Source organism: Triticum aestivum, chromosome 4D (genome assembly GCF_018294505.1).
Source record: "Triticum aestivum cultivar Chinese Spring chromosome 4D, IWGSC CS RefSeq v2.1, whole genome shotgun sequence".
NCBI lineage: Eukaryota > Viridiplantae > Streptophyta > Magnoliopsida > Poales > Poaceae > Triticum > Triticum aestivum.
Window position 1 is genome coordinate 118,809,367 of NC_057805.1, and position 18,273 is coordinate 118,827,639.

An 18,273-nucleotide genomic window follows, 5' to 3' on the forward strand; every position below is an offset into this window, starting at 1 on the left:
CGCCACTTGTCGCAACCTGGGAGTTTTCCACTTTTTCTAAGATTCGTTTATTCATAACGTTTTATCTCTTAAACCGTGCTTCCAAATCTCGAACCGTTTTCACTGTTGGATTCCTACGTTGAGATTTTCAAAACCAGATTCCATGTTGATAGGTTTTGACGAACTTTTTTTCACGAAAAAACCGGACAATAAAGCCGAACCGGGAGCACGATCTTTTTCCCTTTCCGAAAGTCGTGCCTCTCGCGAAAGCAAAACCACGCCTCTCCCGGAAGGGAAAGAAAAACAGGAAACGTGTATTTTTTCCGTTTCCGAGAGAAGATGGCGTGTTTGATGTGCCTCTTAAAAACGAATAAAACTTGTTTTTTGTTTTTTGTTATTTTCTTACGCGAGAAACATGGTTGTGCTTTCGCGAGAGGCACGCCGTCTCCTCTTTCTCACTGAACGCTCCGCACGTGCCACTGCTTTTATCCACACATGGCGGCGACCTCGCCAGCGCCGATGAGGGCCGTCGCCGCCGCGTTTACCCCGCCTCCGTTATCTCAGAGGATCACCCGTATCTCTACCGTGTCTGCCCTCCGCGTTCACCAATGCCACGCAGCTCACCGGTGGCGCCCTGCACAGTGCCGCGGGAAGCCGACCGTGAGTGGCGTGGTCGAGGACGACGATGAGGATACTTCGCGGGAGGCTTTAAATCCTGAGGAAAAAGAGGAGGAGTCTGCAGGCGCGGGGAGCTGGGGGCTGGGGTGGTTCAGGCTTGATGAGGTTGGGATGGACATCCTGGGCATCGCCGTGCCCGCCGTGCTTGCACTCGCCGCCGACCCCGTCACGGCGCTCGTTGACACCGCCTTCGTCGGACATATCGGTAACTAAATCACCTGGCTTCCTCACGTCTTTTTCACAAGCCTGCCTTCCGATGTGAGCTCAAATGATTGAGTAATTTCACGTATATAATATTGAAAATGGCGAACTACTTCATGATAAGATTCAGTGCAGAATTCAGTAGAGAGGCTCAGATGTGTATACTTGCTTTTCATGTTTTGTTGATGAGACTTTGTACATCAATTTCATGATCTTTAATTCCTGTCGCCAGGCTCGGTTGAACTTGCTGCCGTTGGTGTATCTATATCTGTTTTCAACCTGGTGTCCAAGCTGTTTAATGTGCCACTGCTCAATGTCACCACATCCTTTGTTGCTGAGCAGCAAGCAGTGGATGCCAAGTATAGCGGCGTAGGAGAAAGTAAGCAAGTTTGAAGTTTTATTCATCTAGCTAGAATCAGCAATTTTGTTTGCGTTACACTGATTACTGTTTAGTTCTCACCTAGGAGATGAAGTGTCGAGTACACGAGAGCAGGCGAGTGAAAAAAGGAAGTTTCTCCCAGCGGTGTCAACATCCTTGGCTTTAGCTGCTGGAATCGGGTTGATGGAAATGGCGGCACTTATTATTGGATCTGGCACACTAATGGACATCGTTGGTATACCTGTCGTACGTAAGACTAATTTATTGTTGTACATAGATTTCTTGGATCTAGAGTTGTTAAGTTGTGGCACCTGGATGTATCAGTTGCGAATTGAGTATTATCTAGTGTTTGTGATTCCTAATGCATACCTAAAATGTGAAAATTATTTCTTGGACCTCTGTTTCTTGTTTTCTAAGTCACATGTTTGACTGCTAAATTTGGAGCAAGATAAAGTAGCCTTTACTCATCCTGGGAAGATGAGACTGGATAAGAATGATATTATGCCATTTGGACAGATGATTTTATGGTACTACCAAAATATGGGTGTCTACTTGCTATAATAAATAAATATTTGGATATTGTCTTATCTTAAACTTGACTGCCAAGTGCCAAGTATCATTGAGCGGAAACCATTTTCCTAGCATTATCACCGAAACTTACCAAGTTGATAGCCCAGTAGGCGTTAGTCTGTTAGTTAGCCCAATAGCAAAATTGACCGGCTTGATTTTGCCTGCGACACCAGCTTTATTTGTCTATTCATTTTATTTGTTGAATTAAGGTTATGTAAGCATGGAAATATTGTACAACATCTGTAACTAGTTCTTAGTGATTCCGGCTCAAACATAATTTCTGCTATTAAAAAACCAACACAGGATTCACCGATGCGAGCACCGGCAGAACAGTTTCTTACTTTAAGGGCATATGGTGCTCCGCCAGTCGTAGTAGCACTTGCAGCACAAGGTGCATTTCGGGGTTTCATGGATACAAAGACACCTTTGTATGCTGTGGGTAAGATTATGCAAACAGATCTTTGTTGTTACATCTGGCTTCCTGGTTAAGGTGCCATATGTTATTGACTTGAAATATTGCAGTAATAAACTAATTGTGTGGATCTATGATGCATGCAGTTGCTGGCAACCTAGTAAATGCAATACTGGATGCCATATTTATCTTCCCACTTGGTCTAGGTGTAAGTGGCGCTGCATTGGCAACTGTAACTTCTGAGTATGTTGAAGCCATTATAAGATCTTTTACTTTTTTTTTTTGCTTCGTCCTGTTATTATCAATATTTATAGACTGCGTAAACTATTTGCATTCATCTGCATTTGTTCAGGTACTTGGCGGCAATCATCCTCCTATGGAAGCTGAATAACGAACTAGTCCTGTTTTCATGGAATGTCATTGGCGGTGACATCATCCGCTACCTGAAATCTGGTTGGCCAATATCCCTCATGCTCATTTCCTAAGACTTCACAAAATAGTGTTTTCTTGTGAGATTTTTTTTGTCTATACAGAAAGACAAAAGGATATTCATGAATTCAATTACGCTTAGTAATCACTCAATTAAGCATCCCTTAAATGTTGCTGCAACATACCTATATGATAGCCACACTAACTTTAGTGTTTTTCTAGGTGCTTTGCTAATTGCCAGGACCATCGCAGTAATCCTTCCATTATGGCTGTCGACATCCCTCGCCGCAAGACAAGGGCCTGTTCCAATGGCTGGCTATGAGATAAGCTTGCAAGTCTGGCTAACAATTTCTCTACTTAATGATGCACTGGCTCTTGCTGGTCAGGTCTGTACATTTACAGGGACAGGCATTTAATCTCTAAGTCGATCTCTTCCTATGTATCTGAAGTATCTATAACTTAATGCAGGCTCTGCTTGCGAGTGAATATGCGAAAGGGAACTACAAGCAGGCCCGCTTGGTTTTGTACAGGGTTCTGCAGGTTAAGAAGATATTATATTCACTCACAATTGCTTGTTAAGTTTCTCCTCTTCCTTGGTGTTAATCAACAGTCATATGCTGACGATGCATCTATTTTCCTGCAGATTGGAGGCATCACTGGTCTTGCACTTGCTGCAACCTTGTTCCTTGGGTTTGGATATTTGACCTTGCTGTTTACAGATGATCCAGCAGTTCTAGATGTTGCGCAGTCTGGAGTCTGGGTAAGGAGAATTATAAGAAGTCAATACTTTGTTTCTCAAGTCACAATGATCTTATATTCACTGAATGAATGTGGAATTATTGCAGTTTGTCACTATTACTCAGCCGATAAATGCTATTGCTTTTGTGTTCGATGGGCTCTACTACGGTGTTTCTGACTTCGGCTATGCCGCATACTCTACGGTGCTGTTTCTATCCCCACTACTGGTGTTACTAGTTATAACTCAAACATTTTCATCCTAACGATGTCGATATATGCCCATTTTAGCTTTTCGCGGGGGTCGTCGCCTCAGCCTTCCTCCTTGTCGTTGCTCCCAACTTTGGTCTTGGTGGTGTATGGGCTGGTCTTACTCTCTTTATGGGTCTGCGAGCAGTTGCTGGGTTCTGGAGGTAATTCCCTGCTCTTGTTTTGGTAGGAATTGTTTTAAGATCATGGCACTTGCATGGCTTTGTTAGAAATCAAGTTCCAGACTTGGATTAGAATGAAAAGAATGATCCTTATTCTGGAAAAGAAAATCTGTCAGTGGCTTGAGCGAATCCTTCTGATTTTTCAGGTTAGGGAGCAAAGGTGGACCATGGGAAATAGTCTGGTCAAAGACTGATTAATATACCAAGAATACGTAGGAAGCATTTTGAGGCAATCACAGCGCAACATTTTAAGGTCAGTCATAGTGCATGACCGTGGATGTTGAATGGATCGATCTCAAACAGCGCAACATTTTAAGGTAATCGCACAAGGATCAGCAGAAGGAAGAAAACCTAGGCGGATGGCAAGTGAGGTCAGTCATTTGTAACACAAGAAGAGGGACTGTTTTATCTCAAAAGGAGAAGAGACGAAGAGGGACTGCTTCTGCAGTAGGACAGACGAGAGGCTGCAGAAGGTGGGTAGGTGTTCCCTCTTGCTGTGTCTGCTGCAGGATATTGTTTCACCCTTCAACTGTACAAGGAAGCTGTGTACAGAAGTACTAGATACACAAAGGCCTCCCATGTATTTTTCTTCCTTTGTGCCATGTAGGAGTGAATCTGCCATATTTTCTTCAGATATGCAAGTGCACAGATGATGGGGGTAGTGGTCATTCTCTGTCATTACTCTTGAGTATGTACTATTTCGAGTATTATGATTTCCTTTGGAGCTTCCAAGAGAACCACTTATTATTTAGAGTGGACATCCACAGCTTTTCCTAGATTTTCTTTTCAGGAAGATGATATTTTCTCTGTGTTACTTACTATTTTCCTAGTTTTTTTTAGTACTGAAATCCCTATTGCGATTGCTTAGGTGCTGGTTGGTACCAGCAAACCTCACTACCCTGACACAGAATATGTTAAAAATATGTAGGATGAATGTGGTTTGTATATAGGTTTGTATATAGAGAGAAGGGGTACTCTAATAACATTACAAAGAAGGTAACTGAGCAAGGTCTGCACTCGTTGCTTTTCTTTCGTTTAGAATCCCCCTCTCTCTTTTCTGGGATGTTCATCATAACTAGCAGAGTGCTGTGTGCATGATTTTTCCTTGGCTCAATAGGAATCAACGGGAAGAAACCCGTAAAGGAATGAATGATGGTAATTTCAGCAAAGCTACTTATGAAAATGGTGTATGAAGTCATGCCATCATGTTGTAGCTCGGTTATGAAGCTTTCTTGGTAATTGATTATTCTTGTTACACTGCTTCAACAGAAATACCGGTTGCACTTTTTCAGTGCCTTTGGCAATTGGAGGTAGCCAGGAGGCTGCCGCTTATGGCGAGCTGGTTTCCGTCAGACTGGTATCAGCAAGAAGCTGAGTGCTGGGATTGCTTCTATCCCGGAATCAAAGCTGTCCAGTCCATTCCCAAGTCAAGCTGCCTCGACCACGGTTCATTCATCATTAGCAGGCAGCACCAAGTTCGAACTTAAGAACGAAAGTTCTCATCGTGATTTTTGGGTTTGGTAGGCCCATTCGACACATCTGGTGGGTTCTTCAAAATGTTTGCAAGCTTTATCTCATTTTTCGGAATCGAAGAAATGCAGGTGAGTTGTCTGTTTCCTTGTACCTACTCCCTTCGTCCGGGTTTATCTTAGGGGGTGTTTGGTTCAGAAGTCTTAGGACTTTTTCTAGTCCCAGGGACTAATCAAAAAAGACTCTCTAGTAGAGTCTTTTTCTAGTCCCTGTAGAAAAAGTCCCTCCCGTTTGGTTCCTAGGGACTTTTTCTAGTCTCTGGGACTAAAAAGTCCCTGAACCAAACACCCCCTAAGCCTCTCAGCATCACAAGCATGTCCCTTTTTATAAGGCCCCGCTTTGAAAAGGTGCATGCATGCAACCATTTCATTGGTTGCATTGAAAGCCATTGTTGTTGGTGCCATGGCCGGAAAATTAATACACTTCATGCGTGCTTTTTCATTGGCTGCATGCTTGTGAAAGAGTGCATTGAAAGTGAAATGAAAGAATTAATGTGAGCAAATTATTATGTGTCTTGATCTCAGATAAGTTGTCTTTAGGCCTAATAAACCCGGGCGGAGGGAGTAGTTGTGAGTTGGGAAGGAAGAAGGATGGGTGCATCACAGCCAACGATGGTGTGCCATGTTTTCCACGCCTAACAAAGAAAGCTCTGCTTCATCTCCATGTAGTAGGTGTTTCATTTCCTCCTTGTAGTACTAGGCTGGATCGCAACATTGCATCTTCATCTACAACACTCCTACCTAACTTTGTCTGCAGTAGCACCAGGTGGCGGTTTTTGTGCTCGTAAAGGGGTTCCGTTCATCCCACCGACACGGTTTTTTTTCCGGAGGGAAAACCGACACGGTTTCTTCACTGGTAGTGTATGCGAAGGGGAAAAAGAAGTACCGGAAAAATGGGTGCAGCCGTCCCAAACCGTTGACCCGTCGCATCCCCCGGGGTGGGGTGGTGCGTCGGTGCTAAGAAACCAACCAGCCACCAATTCTCCAATAGAAAACCATCCATCTCCACTTCCATTCGCATCCTCCTCCTCACTTCCCCAGATCCAAATCGCGCGCGAGAGAGCAAAGGGAGGAAGAAAGAGATCTCGCCGAGCGCCACCCCGAATCCGCCATGGCCTCGGCAGCGCCGCCCCTCCTCCCCACCACCGTCCCGGCCGCCGCGCCCGCCACCGTCCTCCCCGCCGCCCCGGACGCCGCCGCCACCTCCATCGCCTCCCCGGACCCGGCCGCCACGCGCGCCTTCCTGGGCCGCCTCTACGACTCCGCCAAGCGCTCCCTCTCGGGCGCCCGCCCCTGGCCCGAGCTCCTGGACCGCGCCGCGCTCTCGCGCCCGGACTCCCTCTCCGACGCCACCGCCCGCCTCCGCAAGAACCTCGCCTACTTCCGCGTCAACTACGCCGCGCTCGTCGCGCTCTCCCTCGCCGTCTCCCTCCTCGCGCACCCCTTCTCCCTCGCCGCCCTCCTCGCGCTCCTCGCTGCCTGGTGCTTCCTCTACCTCCTCCGCCCCGCCGACGCCGCCCCGCTCAACGCCTTCGGCCGCACCTTCTCCGACAGGGAGACGCTCGGGGGCCTCATCGCCGCCTCCGTCTTTGTCGTCTTCCTCACGTCTGTCGGTGGGATCATCTTCTCCGCGCTGGCGCTCGGCGCCGCCGTCGTCTGCGCGCACGGGGCCTTCCGCGTCCCCGAGGACCTCTTCCTCGACGAGGTACCCGACCAGGGCATCGTAGGAAACGCCGCCACCCTCAACCTCCTCTCCTTCATCAACGGCGCTGCCGGAGGAGGAGGACGCGTCTGAGCCAGCCTCCTGTCCTCAGCTCTCTGATCTGCTACTCGGAAGAGACAAGTAAAGTCTGGCTGGTTGATTCGTTTTTTCAGAAACGAAATACTTCTACTTGTTTAAGATCATACTACGCGTTGCCTTTAGGAGCGTGAGGAGGAGATTTAGAAGAGGATGCATTGGAGTTATACTACAAACAGAGGATATACACATAAAAAGGAACCTTGGGATCTAGTTTTGTTTCATTTTGCATTTGATATTGCTGTATGATGACAAAGTTGAGCTTATTAGTATTGATATTCATATGATATGTATCTCCTTGTTACTAGCATACAGAACAAAATAAATTGCTGCTCCTCGTCTTAGCATGAAATGAAATATATGATGGTTAATTACACCATTTCTTTTCAAGAGATTGATCAATGTGGTTTCACGTATGATCTTGATTCTGGCGTGGAGGATCTTGGGTCTAGGTGATTCATTTTCTATCATAGTAGAGTTCTTCTTTCTATGCTAATGTATCTTATCCTTATTGGAGTGCCCTGTTTATTCTTTGATATTGAGCTGGATATCATTTCTAAGACTGGTATCGATCTTATTAAATTATAATGTTATCATCAATCCAATTGCAATGACAGAAGTCGATGCAAAGCGGTGAAACAAGTCCTGTGAGCCTGATTTGAGATCTCCTTTTACGTCCCCAAAAGAATCGATAAATAACAGAAATGATTTTTTTTGAGAATTAACGGAAATGATATTTAGCGGACGTAAAAAAATCTGGCTGCTCGCAGCGAACCTTATCACCGTCGCTGGTCGCGTAGCACGAATGTTCACGTCAGGTTACCATGTCACGGTGCAGCAATCGTTCGGAAAAACATGGGCACCAGTGAACCCTGTACCGACACTACTCTCTCCTTCCTCTCACTGCCCCCCACCCCCCTCCCCCCCCCTTCACCCGCCCCCGCGACAACGGCTGCTCCCCTGCTTCCACAATGCAACATTGGCGGAGGTACGTTGCCACACACACCTGCACCCTTTTCTCCTTTGTTCCTGTTGATTCGCAACTGCATGTTGCTCGAGGTCTAGCTGTCGTTCATGGCTGCGGCAACGGCTTTCAAATTCGGTCGTCGACGACGAGTTCGTGGCCAACAACGTTATTCATGCATTCTGGGTGTTGGTGGTTGCCGACGATGGCCGGGGTTAGGGTTTTCAGTTTCGTCATGTGTCGTTGTGGTTTGTAGTGCGGCTGCGACCATAGTGGATTTATTTGGCGAGAGGGATTTGACCTTTTTTGTGCGAGGGGTTGTAGTGCAGTTGGAGATTGTAGTTGGCACGTATCCGTTTTGTTTATCGAAGTGAATTGTTCCCTTTTCTCATGCCATCAAGTTAGTCTGGAAAATTTCTGCTGTGTGTAGGGTAGTTTCGTATTTTCTATTGATTGTGCAGATGGTATTTTTTTGGCCTTTTTCTGCCATGTTTAAGTCATATGACTGTCATGTTGTGCAATTCCCGTATGTGCATACGAGAGACTAAATTGCCATGGCATTTGTGCATATCAAAGACAAAATTGCCATGGTGTATGTGTGTGTGTGATAGATTTAAATCGCCATGCTCTGATTTTGTTTGATAGACAAATTTGCATGCTCTGTTTTGTGTGTGAGAGTTAAAATTGACATTGCATTCATGTCTTGAGAGGCAAAATTGACATGGGTATATGTTTGTGTGAGAGACTTAAAATAACATCATCTGTTTTTGTTTGATAGATAAATTTGCCATGCTCGAGTTAAAATTGCCATTGCATCCATGTGTTGAGGCAAAATTGCGACGGGTATATGTTTGTGTGGGAGACTTAGAATGCCATGCTCTGTTTGTTGGTTTTTAGACAAAATTGCCATGGGTATATGTGTGTATGTGAGACTTTTTAAAAATGCCATGGGTATATGTGTATCAGAGACTTTTTAAAAATGCCATGGTATGTATGTCTCTCTGTTTGTCTCTGTGTGTGACATGAACACCATACTTTGTTGTTGCACGTGAGAGATAAACTTCACTATTACAGATATGAACACTACCGACCCCTCATCACTGACCGGTCACTGGCCACGCGGCACTGAGAGCAACTCCAACACGCCGATCCAAATGGATGCACACTTCATTCACTTTTTATCCATTTGGGTGGGCTTGGCGCTCGCGGTCCGCCTGTGCCGGACCGTTGCACCCAATCGACCGACCCAATTCTCGTCGACGAGTCCGTGCTAGCCGGGGTTGTCAAACGACTCAAACCCTAGGTAGAGTAGGGACTGCTTCGTGACTGCAGCGACGAGGGCGTTGTTCTCCATGTTGGTGGTCTTCTGTTGTGCGGCGGCTGCGAGGGCGGAGGCGGCGGGTACCAGCTTATCGGCATGCACCTTCCTCCGGCCATCCTTGTTGGCTGACTGCACGGCCTGTTGCGCGTCCGTCAGCTCCTTCTTGGCTGGCACCACCTTTTTGCAGACGACGCGGGGCTTTTCAACGGTGGAGGCGAGGCCGCCGCCGGCGGCAGGGATCGGCGCGTCGTCCATTGCGAGCGGGCGGGAGTTTTTTTGGAAAGAACGGGCGTCGCGCGCGTCCGCTGCATGTCTGCGCCGACGCAAACACGACCCAAATTTGGGCCTAAAATGGGTCGCACGTGGGCAAAAGACGGGCCTTCATCCGTTTGGGTCAGCGCGTTGGGTCGGCATTTTCGTCCGTTTCGACCCAAGCGGACAGTTCGGGTCGATGCGTTGGAGTTGCTCTGATGAGGATCATCACAGATGGGCCACAATGGAGGCGTCACTAACAGGTCAACCATAGCAACCCGTCACTGACAACTCATCACAGACCAATCTTTAATTGACCTATCAGTGATAGTTCTCCCAGAAAAGCAAAGTGGACGGATATTTTTTTTTTGAAACGGAGGCAAAAACTTTGCCTCATCCATTAATTAAGATAGAAAAGAGTTTGTTACAAGACATCCCAAAACACGGCATGCGGATTACTCGCGTGAAATAAAAGACCCTAGCTTTTTTGCACCGGCGACGACCCAAAGGTTGGCCTCGGTAGCGATGGAGGAGAGCAAGATTGGCGGTGGAGCACTCTTATGTTTGAACACTCTTGCATTACGCTCGTTCCAAAATGTCCATAAGACAAGCATGGTGAGGGAGGCCTTGGCTTGGCGGTTTGGCGTGCCATCGGCGCAGGTGCTTGCCCACCACTAGTAGGAAAAGGGGCTTTTACCCCGGTTCATAAGGGCCTTTAGTCCCGGTTCTGGAACCGGGACTAAAGGGTCGTTACTAATGCCCTAGCCCTTTAGTCCCGGTTCTTACACGAACCGGGACTAAAGGCCGTCCACGTGGCCGGTGCGGGGAGCCCAGGCAGGAGGGCCTTTGGTCCCGGTTGGTGCCACCAACCGGGACCAATAGGCATCCACGCGTCAGCACCTGGCAGGAGCTGAGGTTTTTGTTTTTTTTTGAAGGGGGGGGGGTTTTGGGGGTTTAATTTAGGTTGTTATTAGGTAGCTATTAGAGAGAAGCGTCCTCTCTTATATCTCCATGCTTGGTTTACCAACGCTACGTACTGCTATGCCTAAACATGGCTTAGATTGAAGTGAAGGCAACATGTGGTGCATGTCGAAAGTAATACTAATCCGGACTTGATCAAGTTTGGATTGTACTACTTTCGACACGCACCACATGCATGTTGCCTTCACTTCAATCCAATCCATGTTCATTTCACCCGCTGATATATAATAACTCTTCATGCGCGCATCATGCATCATCATATATAATAACAAGTCCTACTAATCATCATCATACAACTTCTACTCGTTATTAATAACAAGTCATACGATCATCATCCTCACAGTCATCGAAGCAACCCTACTTAATTGTTCTTAGCACATGATCATCAGTATTAGGTAGGACCGAAATACCCTCTTTAAGGTAAAATAGCATAAAACAATATAGACCCTGACTCTCCATTATGGAGAATGGAGATCATCCTGTCTCCAATTCTTGCGCCTCGCTTCCTTTTGCTTCCAAGAACCTCCTTGCGACTGTCCATACATTTTTTTTCATTCTTTGATTTGCATGTCTCCACTTCTTTTAGAAATCCGGTATGGACAGTTGAGATTCGTAGGATGACCTGGTTGTATATTCAAAACATCAAGCCTACCATTCTGATACATCAAATGAGGCACACAATCCTCTGGGATTATCTGTTGAAAAACATAGTAATAACTTCATAGTTAGCAATGATAATGTACTAATTTTAGAACTATGCAAAATATGCACGGATGTCGTAATAGTAAGAAATCTTACCAGGGTATCTCCATAGTAGTTACCGTAGTTCAACACGTGCACTAGTGGCACGTATTGACCATAATGTTGAGGAGTTTGATTGTAGATATTGTAATTCTCAATATCAGTACAAAATCCGACCAGATGAGTTTTCTCCTCATAAGTTAACTCAGAGCCATCGGTGTAGTAGGTTCTGTCTACCATGTTCCGCACATTGTTTGAACAATCAAAATAAGCTGTCAATGAAAATAAGCTGTCAACTATTTTGAAATGAACAATATAAATTAGCTAATAACTATGTTTGAGAAACTCACATAGCGGTAGAATTGGAGGCGTATCAACAAGGACCCAAATGTCCATATTGTCTTGCTCGATGTCAGGATCACCAAGATCCATGGTGACAAGCATACCCTCATCAAAACCATACATCTTGCAAAATGCTTCCCAATTTTTGCAACCAAAATCGGTTACGCTCTCAGAATTATACAGCTTTACTTCAAAATCTATATCATGATGGGTCCTTAGGTGAATTTTCTTTGTTTCCATACTTTCATGGTCTTCAAAACCCATCCTCTCCAAGACGTAGCGTCTTGCATGGCATGGGATAAGCTAGCCGAATTGTAAAAGATGAAAAGTACACGTTGAAATAGTTAAAGTCGTGCTTAATTACGAAAAAATAACACTTGTCGTCGTTGCGTACCGTTTCAACATCGAACGTCTCCTCCAGCTTAATACTGAAGCGCCGATCTTCGTCCAGGTGAGGCCTGTCGCACTGACCTCGGTCGTCGTGGCACCAGTCGCACTCCCCCGGGAGATTTTCGTCGTCCGAGTACGACATTTCCTATGTTCATAATTCAAATATTAAACATCTACAATTAAATATATGTACTAAAAAACCTAAGTTAGATCATTATTATTCATCACGGGTTGACTATCGGTTTGTCAAGTCTTTTCTTGAAAACTCTCAGCTCACGTGGTGTATACATTCGACCGTTAGTGATGGTCGCTCCTTCCTTTGTCCCCGTGTGCATTACACCAAAATGTCTAGCTAGCACACGGGAACAAAGGAGAAGCGACCCCCACGACAACAGTCGGGATTCTTCGTCCTCTCATATATATATGGTGGAACTCTCCCTCACTGATTCCTCTCTGACATTTGCGACCGTCGGTGATGGTAGCTCCTCCTTTCGTTCTCGAGTGCATTACACCAAATTGTCTAGCACACGGGAACGAAGGAGAAGCTACCCCCACGACAACAGCCGGGATTCTTCGTCCTCTCATATATGGTGGAGACTCGACAGACTTACAGTCAACCCGAAATATCGTTTAATTATCTTTCTAAAAGAGGATTTGGTTGGTCTCACCTCGATGTCGGAGGGGGCGGTGACGGGGACGACGGCGGGGATGATGGAGGGGCCGGGGGCTCCTAGATTTCTGCGAAAACAAAAACCCTATAAGCTATCAACTAATCATAGTGCTCTCCAATTTTAGCATTCAAAGTAGGATCGGAGTAGTTTTCCACTTTGAGCATTCAATAAGCAAAATCAAATCACAAAATAAAGTAGTATTCAAATTAGGATGCATTCAATTATAAGCAAAACTACATCATCTCCATGCGTCCGTACATCGTCGAATATTATCACTAATACACCTCGAATACTATCATACATATAGCATCGCTAGTACAGCTAGAACAGTAGCGCCCGACGGGTATCGGCGCGGGCGGTGGACACCCAAAGGGACGGAACCATCACGGGATCATAGCTCCAGTGAGATCCCTGAAGAACCTGCCAGGTATTGTCGAACCTGCCCTCCAACGCAACCATGTAGCGACGGACGCGCTGGTCCTCCTCGCTGACACGGTGACGTACCACCCCCGCGGTGTCCAGAAGCCTCGGCACCGTCACTGGCCCACGTGAGCGCCACCAAACAAGGATCGGGTCAACGACGGGCTGGTTCCTCACCAACCTACGCCCACCGGAAGGTAGCACCTCCCAAAACCAGCCCGGCGGAGCCCAGTCCCGGACATGGCCCCTCTGATCAAGCCGGCCTCCTCCGCCGAGTCGACGACGAGGATGCGGGATAGGCATCGTCGACGTCGATGCGGGAATAATTGCTTTAACTAAAAAAACAAACTAGTTCTATTAATTTCCTTGCTAAAAATAAACTACTTCTATAGTAAAATAAACTAGTTTTGTTAAATCAACTAGTTCAACTACTAATTAAGCACTTACTATAAATAAAATAAAGTAGTTTTATTAATTAATCAACTAGTTCAACTACTAAGCACTTACTATAAATAAATAAAATAAAGTAGTTCTTACTAAAAATAAACTACTTCTATATATAGTAAAATTTAATAAAATAGTTCTATTAATTAATCAACTAGTTCAACTACTAAGCACTTACTATAAATATATAAAATAAAGTAGTTCTTACTAAAAATAAACTACTTCTATATATAGTAAAATTTAATAAAATAGTTTTATTAAATCAACTAGCTAGTTCAACTACTAAGCACTTATAACCTAAAATCATATAGCTACATTATATTCATACATACATAGTTCTATAAAATTGTATGAACATTATATTCATACATACATAGCCACATCCATTCATCATATAGCTAGCTACCACATACATATATATATATACATTATATATATGAAAAAATGCAATGAACAAAAAAATAATACAAATTATATGAAAAAAATAGAGCCGTGGCGTGGCGGCGGCTCACATCGGGCGACGGAGGGCGACGGCGTGGGCGGCGGAGGGCGACGGCGTGGGTGGCGGAGGGCGACGGCGACCGCGGCGACGGTGACGTACGGGGCGACGGCTTGGGGGTGCGCGGCGGAGGCCGACGGCGACGGCGGCGGGGGGCGGAGGACGACGGCGACGGGCGATGGCGTGGGCTCGGGGGCACGGGCGACGGCGACGGCGGCGGGGCAGCCTGGCGGCGTAGATCGAGCTCGCGGCGTCGTCGGGCGGGGGGCAACTGGCGATGGAAATCTGAAAATTTCCTAAGTGCTGCTTATATAGCAAAGGCTTTGGTCCCGGTTCAACGCACAAACCGGAACCAATACCCACCCTTTAGTCCCAGTTGGTGGCACCAACCGGGACCAAAGGCCTCTTTTCACCAGCGCAAAGGGCGGGAAGCAGAGGGCTTTGGTCCCGGTTGGTGGCACCAACCGGGACCAAAGGGGAGCATTGGTTCCGGTTGGAGCCACCAACCGGGACTAATATGCTGGCACGGTGCGGTGGGAAGTTTAGTCCCACCTCGCTAGCTGAGAGAGCTCAGCACCTGTTTATAAGCTGCGTTGCAGCTCAGGTGCTGAGCTCCTCTCTAATATGCAGGCGTTACACATGCCTACCTTTGTCACTGCCATGTTGGGCCTATTGGGCCTGCGGGCCTGCATCCTGGCCCATGTGCAGATGGGTTTCTAGTCGTATGCAGGACGTGTGGCCCATTAGGCGGCATTTTTTATTTTTCCAGTATTTTTGTGTTTTTTGAATTATTTATTTTCTTTTGATTTTTGCTTTATTTTTTTATTCTTTTTGCTTTTAGCTCAGAATAATTATAAACTTTCTGTTACTCCATTAGTTTCCAAATTTGAAGAGTTTAAATTTCACCCGGAAACTCGTCTGTTACAAAGGGATTTCATTTTTTAAAACTTATTTGAATTCCTGACTTTTTGTGTGTTCAAAATGCACCATTCAAAGCCACATCATCATTTTTCAATCCTTTCTGACTTCATTTGTTATTTTTCATGCATTTACTAATTATTTTGAGCTATAAGACCCTAAAATTGAAAAGCATTTCAAATGAACTCTGAAAAGGTTGAAAGTTGGCATGATATCATCATTTCATCCACATAGCATGTGCAAGAAAGTTGAGAGGGTTACGGCAAAAACTGGATGCACTTCGTGTACAAAACGGACAATCTCTTTCAAAGTATCAGGATTTCATCCGGAAACTCGTCTGTTACAAAGGGATTTCATTTTTTAAAACTTATTTGAACTCCTGACTTTTTGTGTGTTCAAAATGCACCATTCAAAGCCACATCATCATTTTTCAATCCTTTCTTACTTCATTTGTTATTTTTCATGCATTTACTAATTATTTTGAGCTATAAGACCCTAAAATTGAAAAGCATTTCAAATGAACTCTGAAAAGGTTGAAAGTTGGCATGATATCATCATTTCATCCACATAGCATGTGCAAGAAAGTTGAGAGGGTTACGGCAAAAACTGGATGCACTTCGTGTACAAAACGGACAATCTCTTTCAAAGTATCAGGATTTCATCCGGAAACTCGTCTGTTACAAAGGGATTTCATTTTTTAAAACTTATTTGAACTCCTGACTTTTTGTGTGTTCAAAATGCACCATTCAAAGCCACATCATCATTTTTCAATCCTTTCTTACTTCATTTGTTATTTTCATGCATTTACTAATTATTTTGAGCTATAAGACCCTAAAATTGAAAAGCATTTCAAATGAACTCTGAAAAGGTTGAAAGTTGGCATGATATCATCATTTCATCCACATAGCATGTGCAAGAAAGTTGAGAGGGTTACGGCAAAAACTGGATGCACTTCGTGTACAAAACGGACAATCTCTTTCAAAGTATCAGGATTTCATCCGGAAACTCGTCTGTTACATAGGGATTTCATTTTTTAAAACTTATTTGAACTCCTGACTTTGTGTGTGTTCAAAATGCACCATTCAAAGCCACATCATCATTTTTCAATCCTTTCTTACTTCATTTGTTATTTTTCATGCATTTACTAATTATTTTGAGCTATAAGACCCTAAAATTGAAAAGCATTTCAAATGAACTCTGAAAAGGTTTTGTTTCTACTTACAACAAAAAACTTATTTATTTTATTTCTAATTACTTATGTATTTTACTTTAATTATTTTATTTTTATTTATTTTACTGCTGCTATTTTTACTTAATTTATTAAGGTTTATTTATTGTAGTTACTATAGTTTATTTTATTTTATTAAGGTTTATTTAGTTTTATTTATTTTATTAAGGTTTATTTATTTTATAAATATAAAAAATGAACATAGATGCACTTATAGAGAAAATTCAACCTAAATTCATAATAAATTTCTATGAAATTTACTATGAATTTAGGTCAAATTTCCTGTATAAGGGCATCTATTTTCACTTTAAGAGAAGCTCAACAAGGCATAGAGGGACGGGCTTATAAACTGGTGTGAGCGCCCTTCGGTTGGCGAGGTGGGACTAAACACTGGCCGCAACTAGGACCAGCCCTTTAGTCCCGGTTTGTGGTATGAACCGGGACTAAAGGGTGGTGGGCCAGGAGCGTGGCCCATTGGTCCCGGTTTGTACCACCAACCGGGACCAATGGGTCCATACGAACCGGGACCAATGCCCACGAGGCCCCGGCCGGCCCCCTGGGCTCACGAACCGGGACCAATGCTCACATTAGTCCCGGTTCGTGACTGAACCGGGGCTAATGTGAAAACTGCCCTGTGACCTAAGCCCTGTTTTCTACTAGTGCACCAATCCTCCACCGAGTCGAACAAGGGCCAAGCGGAAGTGTCAAGCCCGTGCATGACGAATTTCTCAATGACCAAAGACCAAAGACGCCGGGTGTAGCGACACTTGTAGAAGAGGTGAGGTCCGCATTCTTGCAGCATCCTGCAAAGAGGGCAGAGATCGCAGTTTGGCCACCCACGATTTGCCAATCTATCCGCCATCCAAATTCTGTCTCGAAGGGCCAACCAAGCAAATTTTTTGACTTTGGGTGGTGCCCAAACCCTCCAAATCATTTTGTCCAAGGGAGAAAGGACCGTCCCTAGGAACTGTGCCCTGTACGCGGAGGCCGCCGAGTATTGTCCACGGGTCGTGTGTTTCCAAAGGATATCATCTTCGGTGAGCTCGTCAAGATGGACCTCATTTAGTATCATCCATAGAGAGAAGAATTGCGTGATGTGCTCAACGGAGACGTTGGTGGGGGGGGGGGGTTGATCTCGAGAATCCAAGCGTTGTGCTTCAGAGCCTCCCTTACCTTCCAATTCTTTCTCTTGGAAGCTTCATAGATGAGCGGAGCAATGTCTTTAGGCTTTCGCCTAAGATGCCAAGGGGAGTCCCAAAAGGGTGTCCTCGCACCGTTACCAACGGTGATGGTGGTGGAAGCATAGAAAAAGTTGAGGTCCTCCTCGTTACATGGGTTTCCCATTCCCACCCACATCTTGGTGGGCTCCTTCCATTCGTACCACAGCCATCGCAAACGGAGAGCCCTCGTAAACTTGTCTGTGTTGAGGACCCCGAGTCCTCCTTACTCAAGTGGTCGACAAACATACTCCCAATTCACCTTGCATTTGGACCCCGTTGTCTTGTCCGAACCGGACCAAAGGAAAGCTCTCTTGAGCTTGTTGACGTTGTGGAGGATGGTTGGTGGGATGACCAACGGGGTGGCGGGGTATACGACTTGGGACTTGATCACGAACTTGACAAGAGCCGTACGTCCAATGGTGGTGATGTTTTGGCCATCATACGTTGATAGCTTGCTTTCAACTTTGTCCACGAGAAATTGGAGATCCACCAACTTTAGCTTCCAAAAAGAGAGGGGGAGCCCCAAGTATCGCAATGGGAAAGAGGTCCTTGCAGCCGGCAAACTTTGAGTTAAGCGACCCATATCAAGGTGGTTGCAACAAATAGGCACAACCGAGCTCTTCTGGAAATTGGTGCAAAGGCCCGTGACCTCCCCGAACCCCTTAAAAATGCTTGCAAGGTTGTCAACATCCTTTTTGATCAGAACCAAGAAGATGGCCGCATCGTCCGCATAGAGGGAGG

At 45.3% G+C, this 18,273-nt stretch overlaps 2 protein-coding genes across 4 annotated transcripts; both read left to right on the forward strand.

Annotated features, from left to right (window-relative positions):
- The first annotated feature begins 420 nt into the window (after nucleotides 1-420).
- Nucleotides 421-4,565, forward strand: LOC123096692 (protein DETOXIFICATION 44, chloroplastic). Of its 3 annotated transcripts, XR_006446690.1 has the most exons (13): nucleotides 421-862; nucleotides 1,091-1,237; nucleotides 1,323-1,483; nucleotides 2,111-2,246; nucleotides 2,366-2,462; nucleotides 2,572-2,672; nucleotides 2,871-3,034; nucleotides 3,117-3,188; nucleotides 3,292-3,408; nucleotides 3,494-3,589; nucleotides 3,675-3,796; nucleotides 3,961-4,067; nucleotides 4,132-4,565. XR_006446690.1 is itself a non-coding variant. In XM_044518445.1 (12 exons), exons 1-12 carry the CDS (start codon nucleotides 475-477, stop codon nucleotides 4,010-4,012), a joined length of 1,653 nt encoding a protein of 550 aa, XP_044374380.1. In that variant the 5' UTR covers nucleotides 421-474; the 3' UTR covers nucleotides 4,013-4,565. The 3 variants fall into 3 exon arrangements, 2 of the variants coding, with proteins under 2 accessions (XP_044374380.1, XP_044374381.1); XM_044518445.1 differs by having other exon boundaries at nucleotides 3,961-4,565; XM_044518446.1 differs by having other exon boundaries at nucleotides 1,326-1,483; nucleotides 3,961-4,565.
- Nucleotides 4,566-6,259: 1,694 nt separating this feature from the next.
- On the forward strand, nucleotides 6,260-7,531 carry LOC123096693 (PRA1 family protein B2). The gene has a single exon (XM_044518447.1). It carries the CDS (start codon nucleotides 6,455-6,457, stop codon nucleotides 7,136-7,138), a length of 684 nt encoding a protein of 227 aa, XP_044374382.1. The 5' UTR covers nucleotides 6,260-6,454; the 3' UTR covers nucleotides 7,139-7,531.
- Nucleotides 7,532-18,273: the final 10,742 nt, after the last annotated feature.

What these genes read in the sequence shown, in the direction of transcription:
- LOC123096693 (XM_044518447.1), top strand. Translation starts at nt 6,455, where the DNA reads ATGGCCTCGGCAGCGCCGCCCCTCCTCCCCACCACCGTCCCGGCCGCC.
- LOC123096692 (XM_044518445.1), top strand. Translation starts at nt 475, where the DNA reads ATGGCGGCGACCTCGCCAGCGCCGATGAGGGCCGTCGCCGCCGCGTTT. An exon ending in GACACCTTTGTATGCTGTGG is followed by an intron (nt 2,247 to 2,365) that starts GTAAGATTATGC and finishes TGATGCATGCAG; the next exon opens with TTGCTGGCAACCTAGTAAAT. An exon ending in TTTTGTACAGGGTTCTGCAG is followed by an intron (nt 3,189 to 3,291) that starts GTTAAGAAGATA and finishes ATTTTCCTGCAG; the next exon opens with ATTGGAGGCATCACTGGTCT.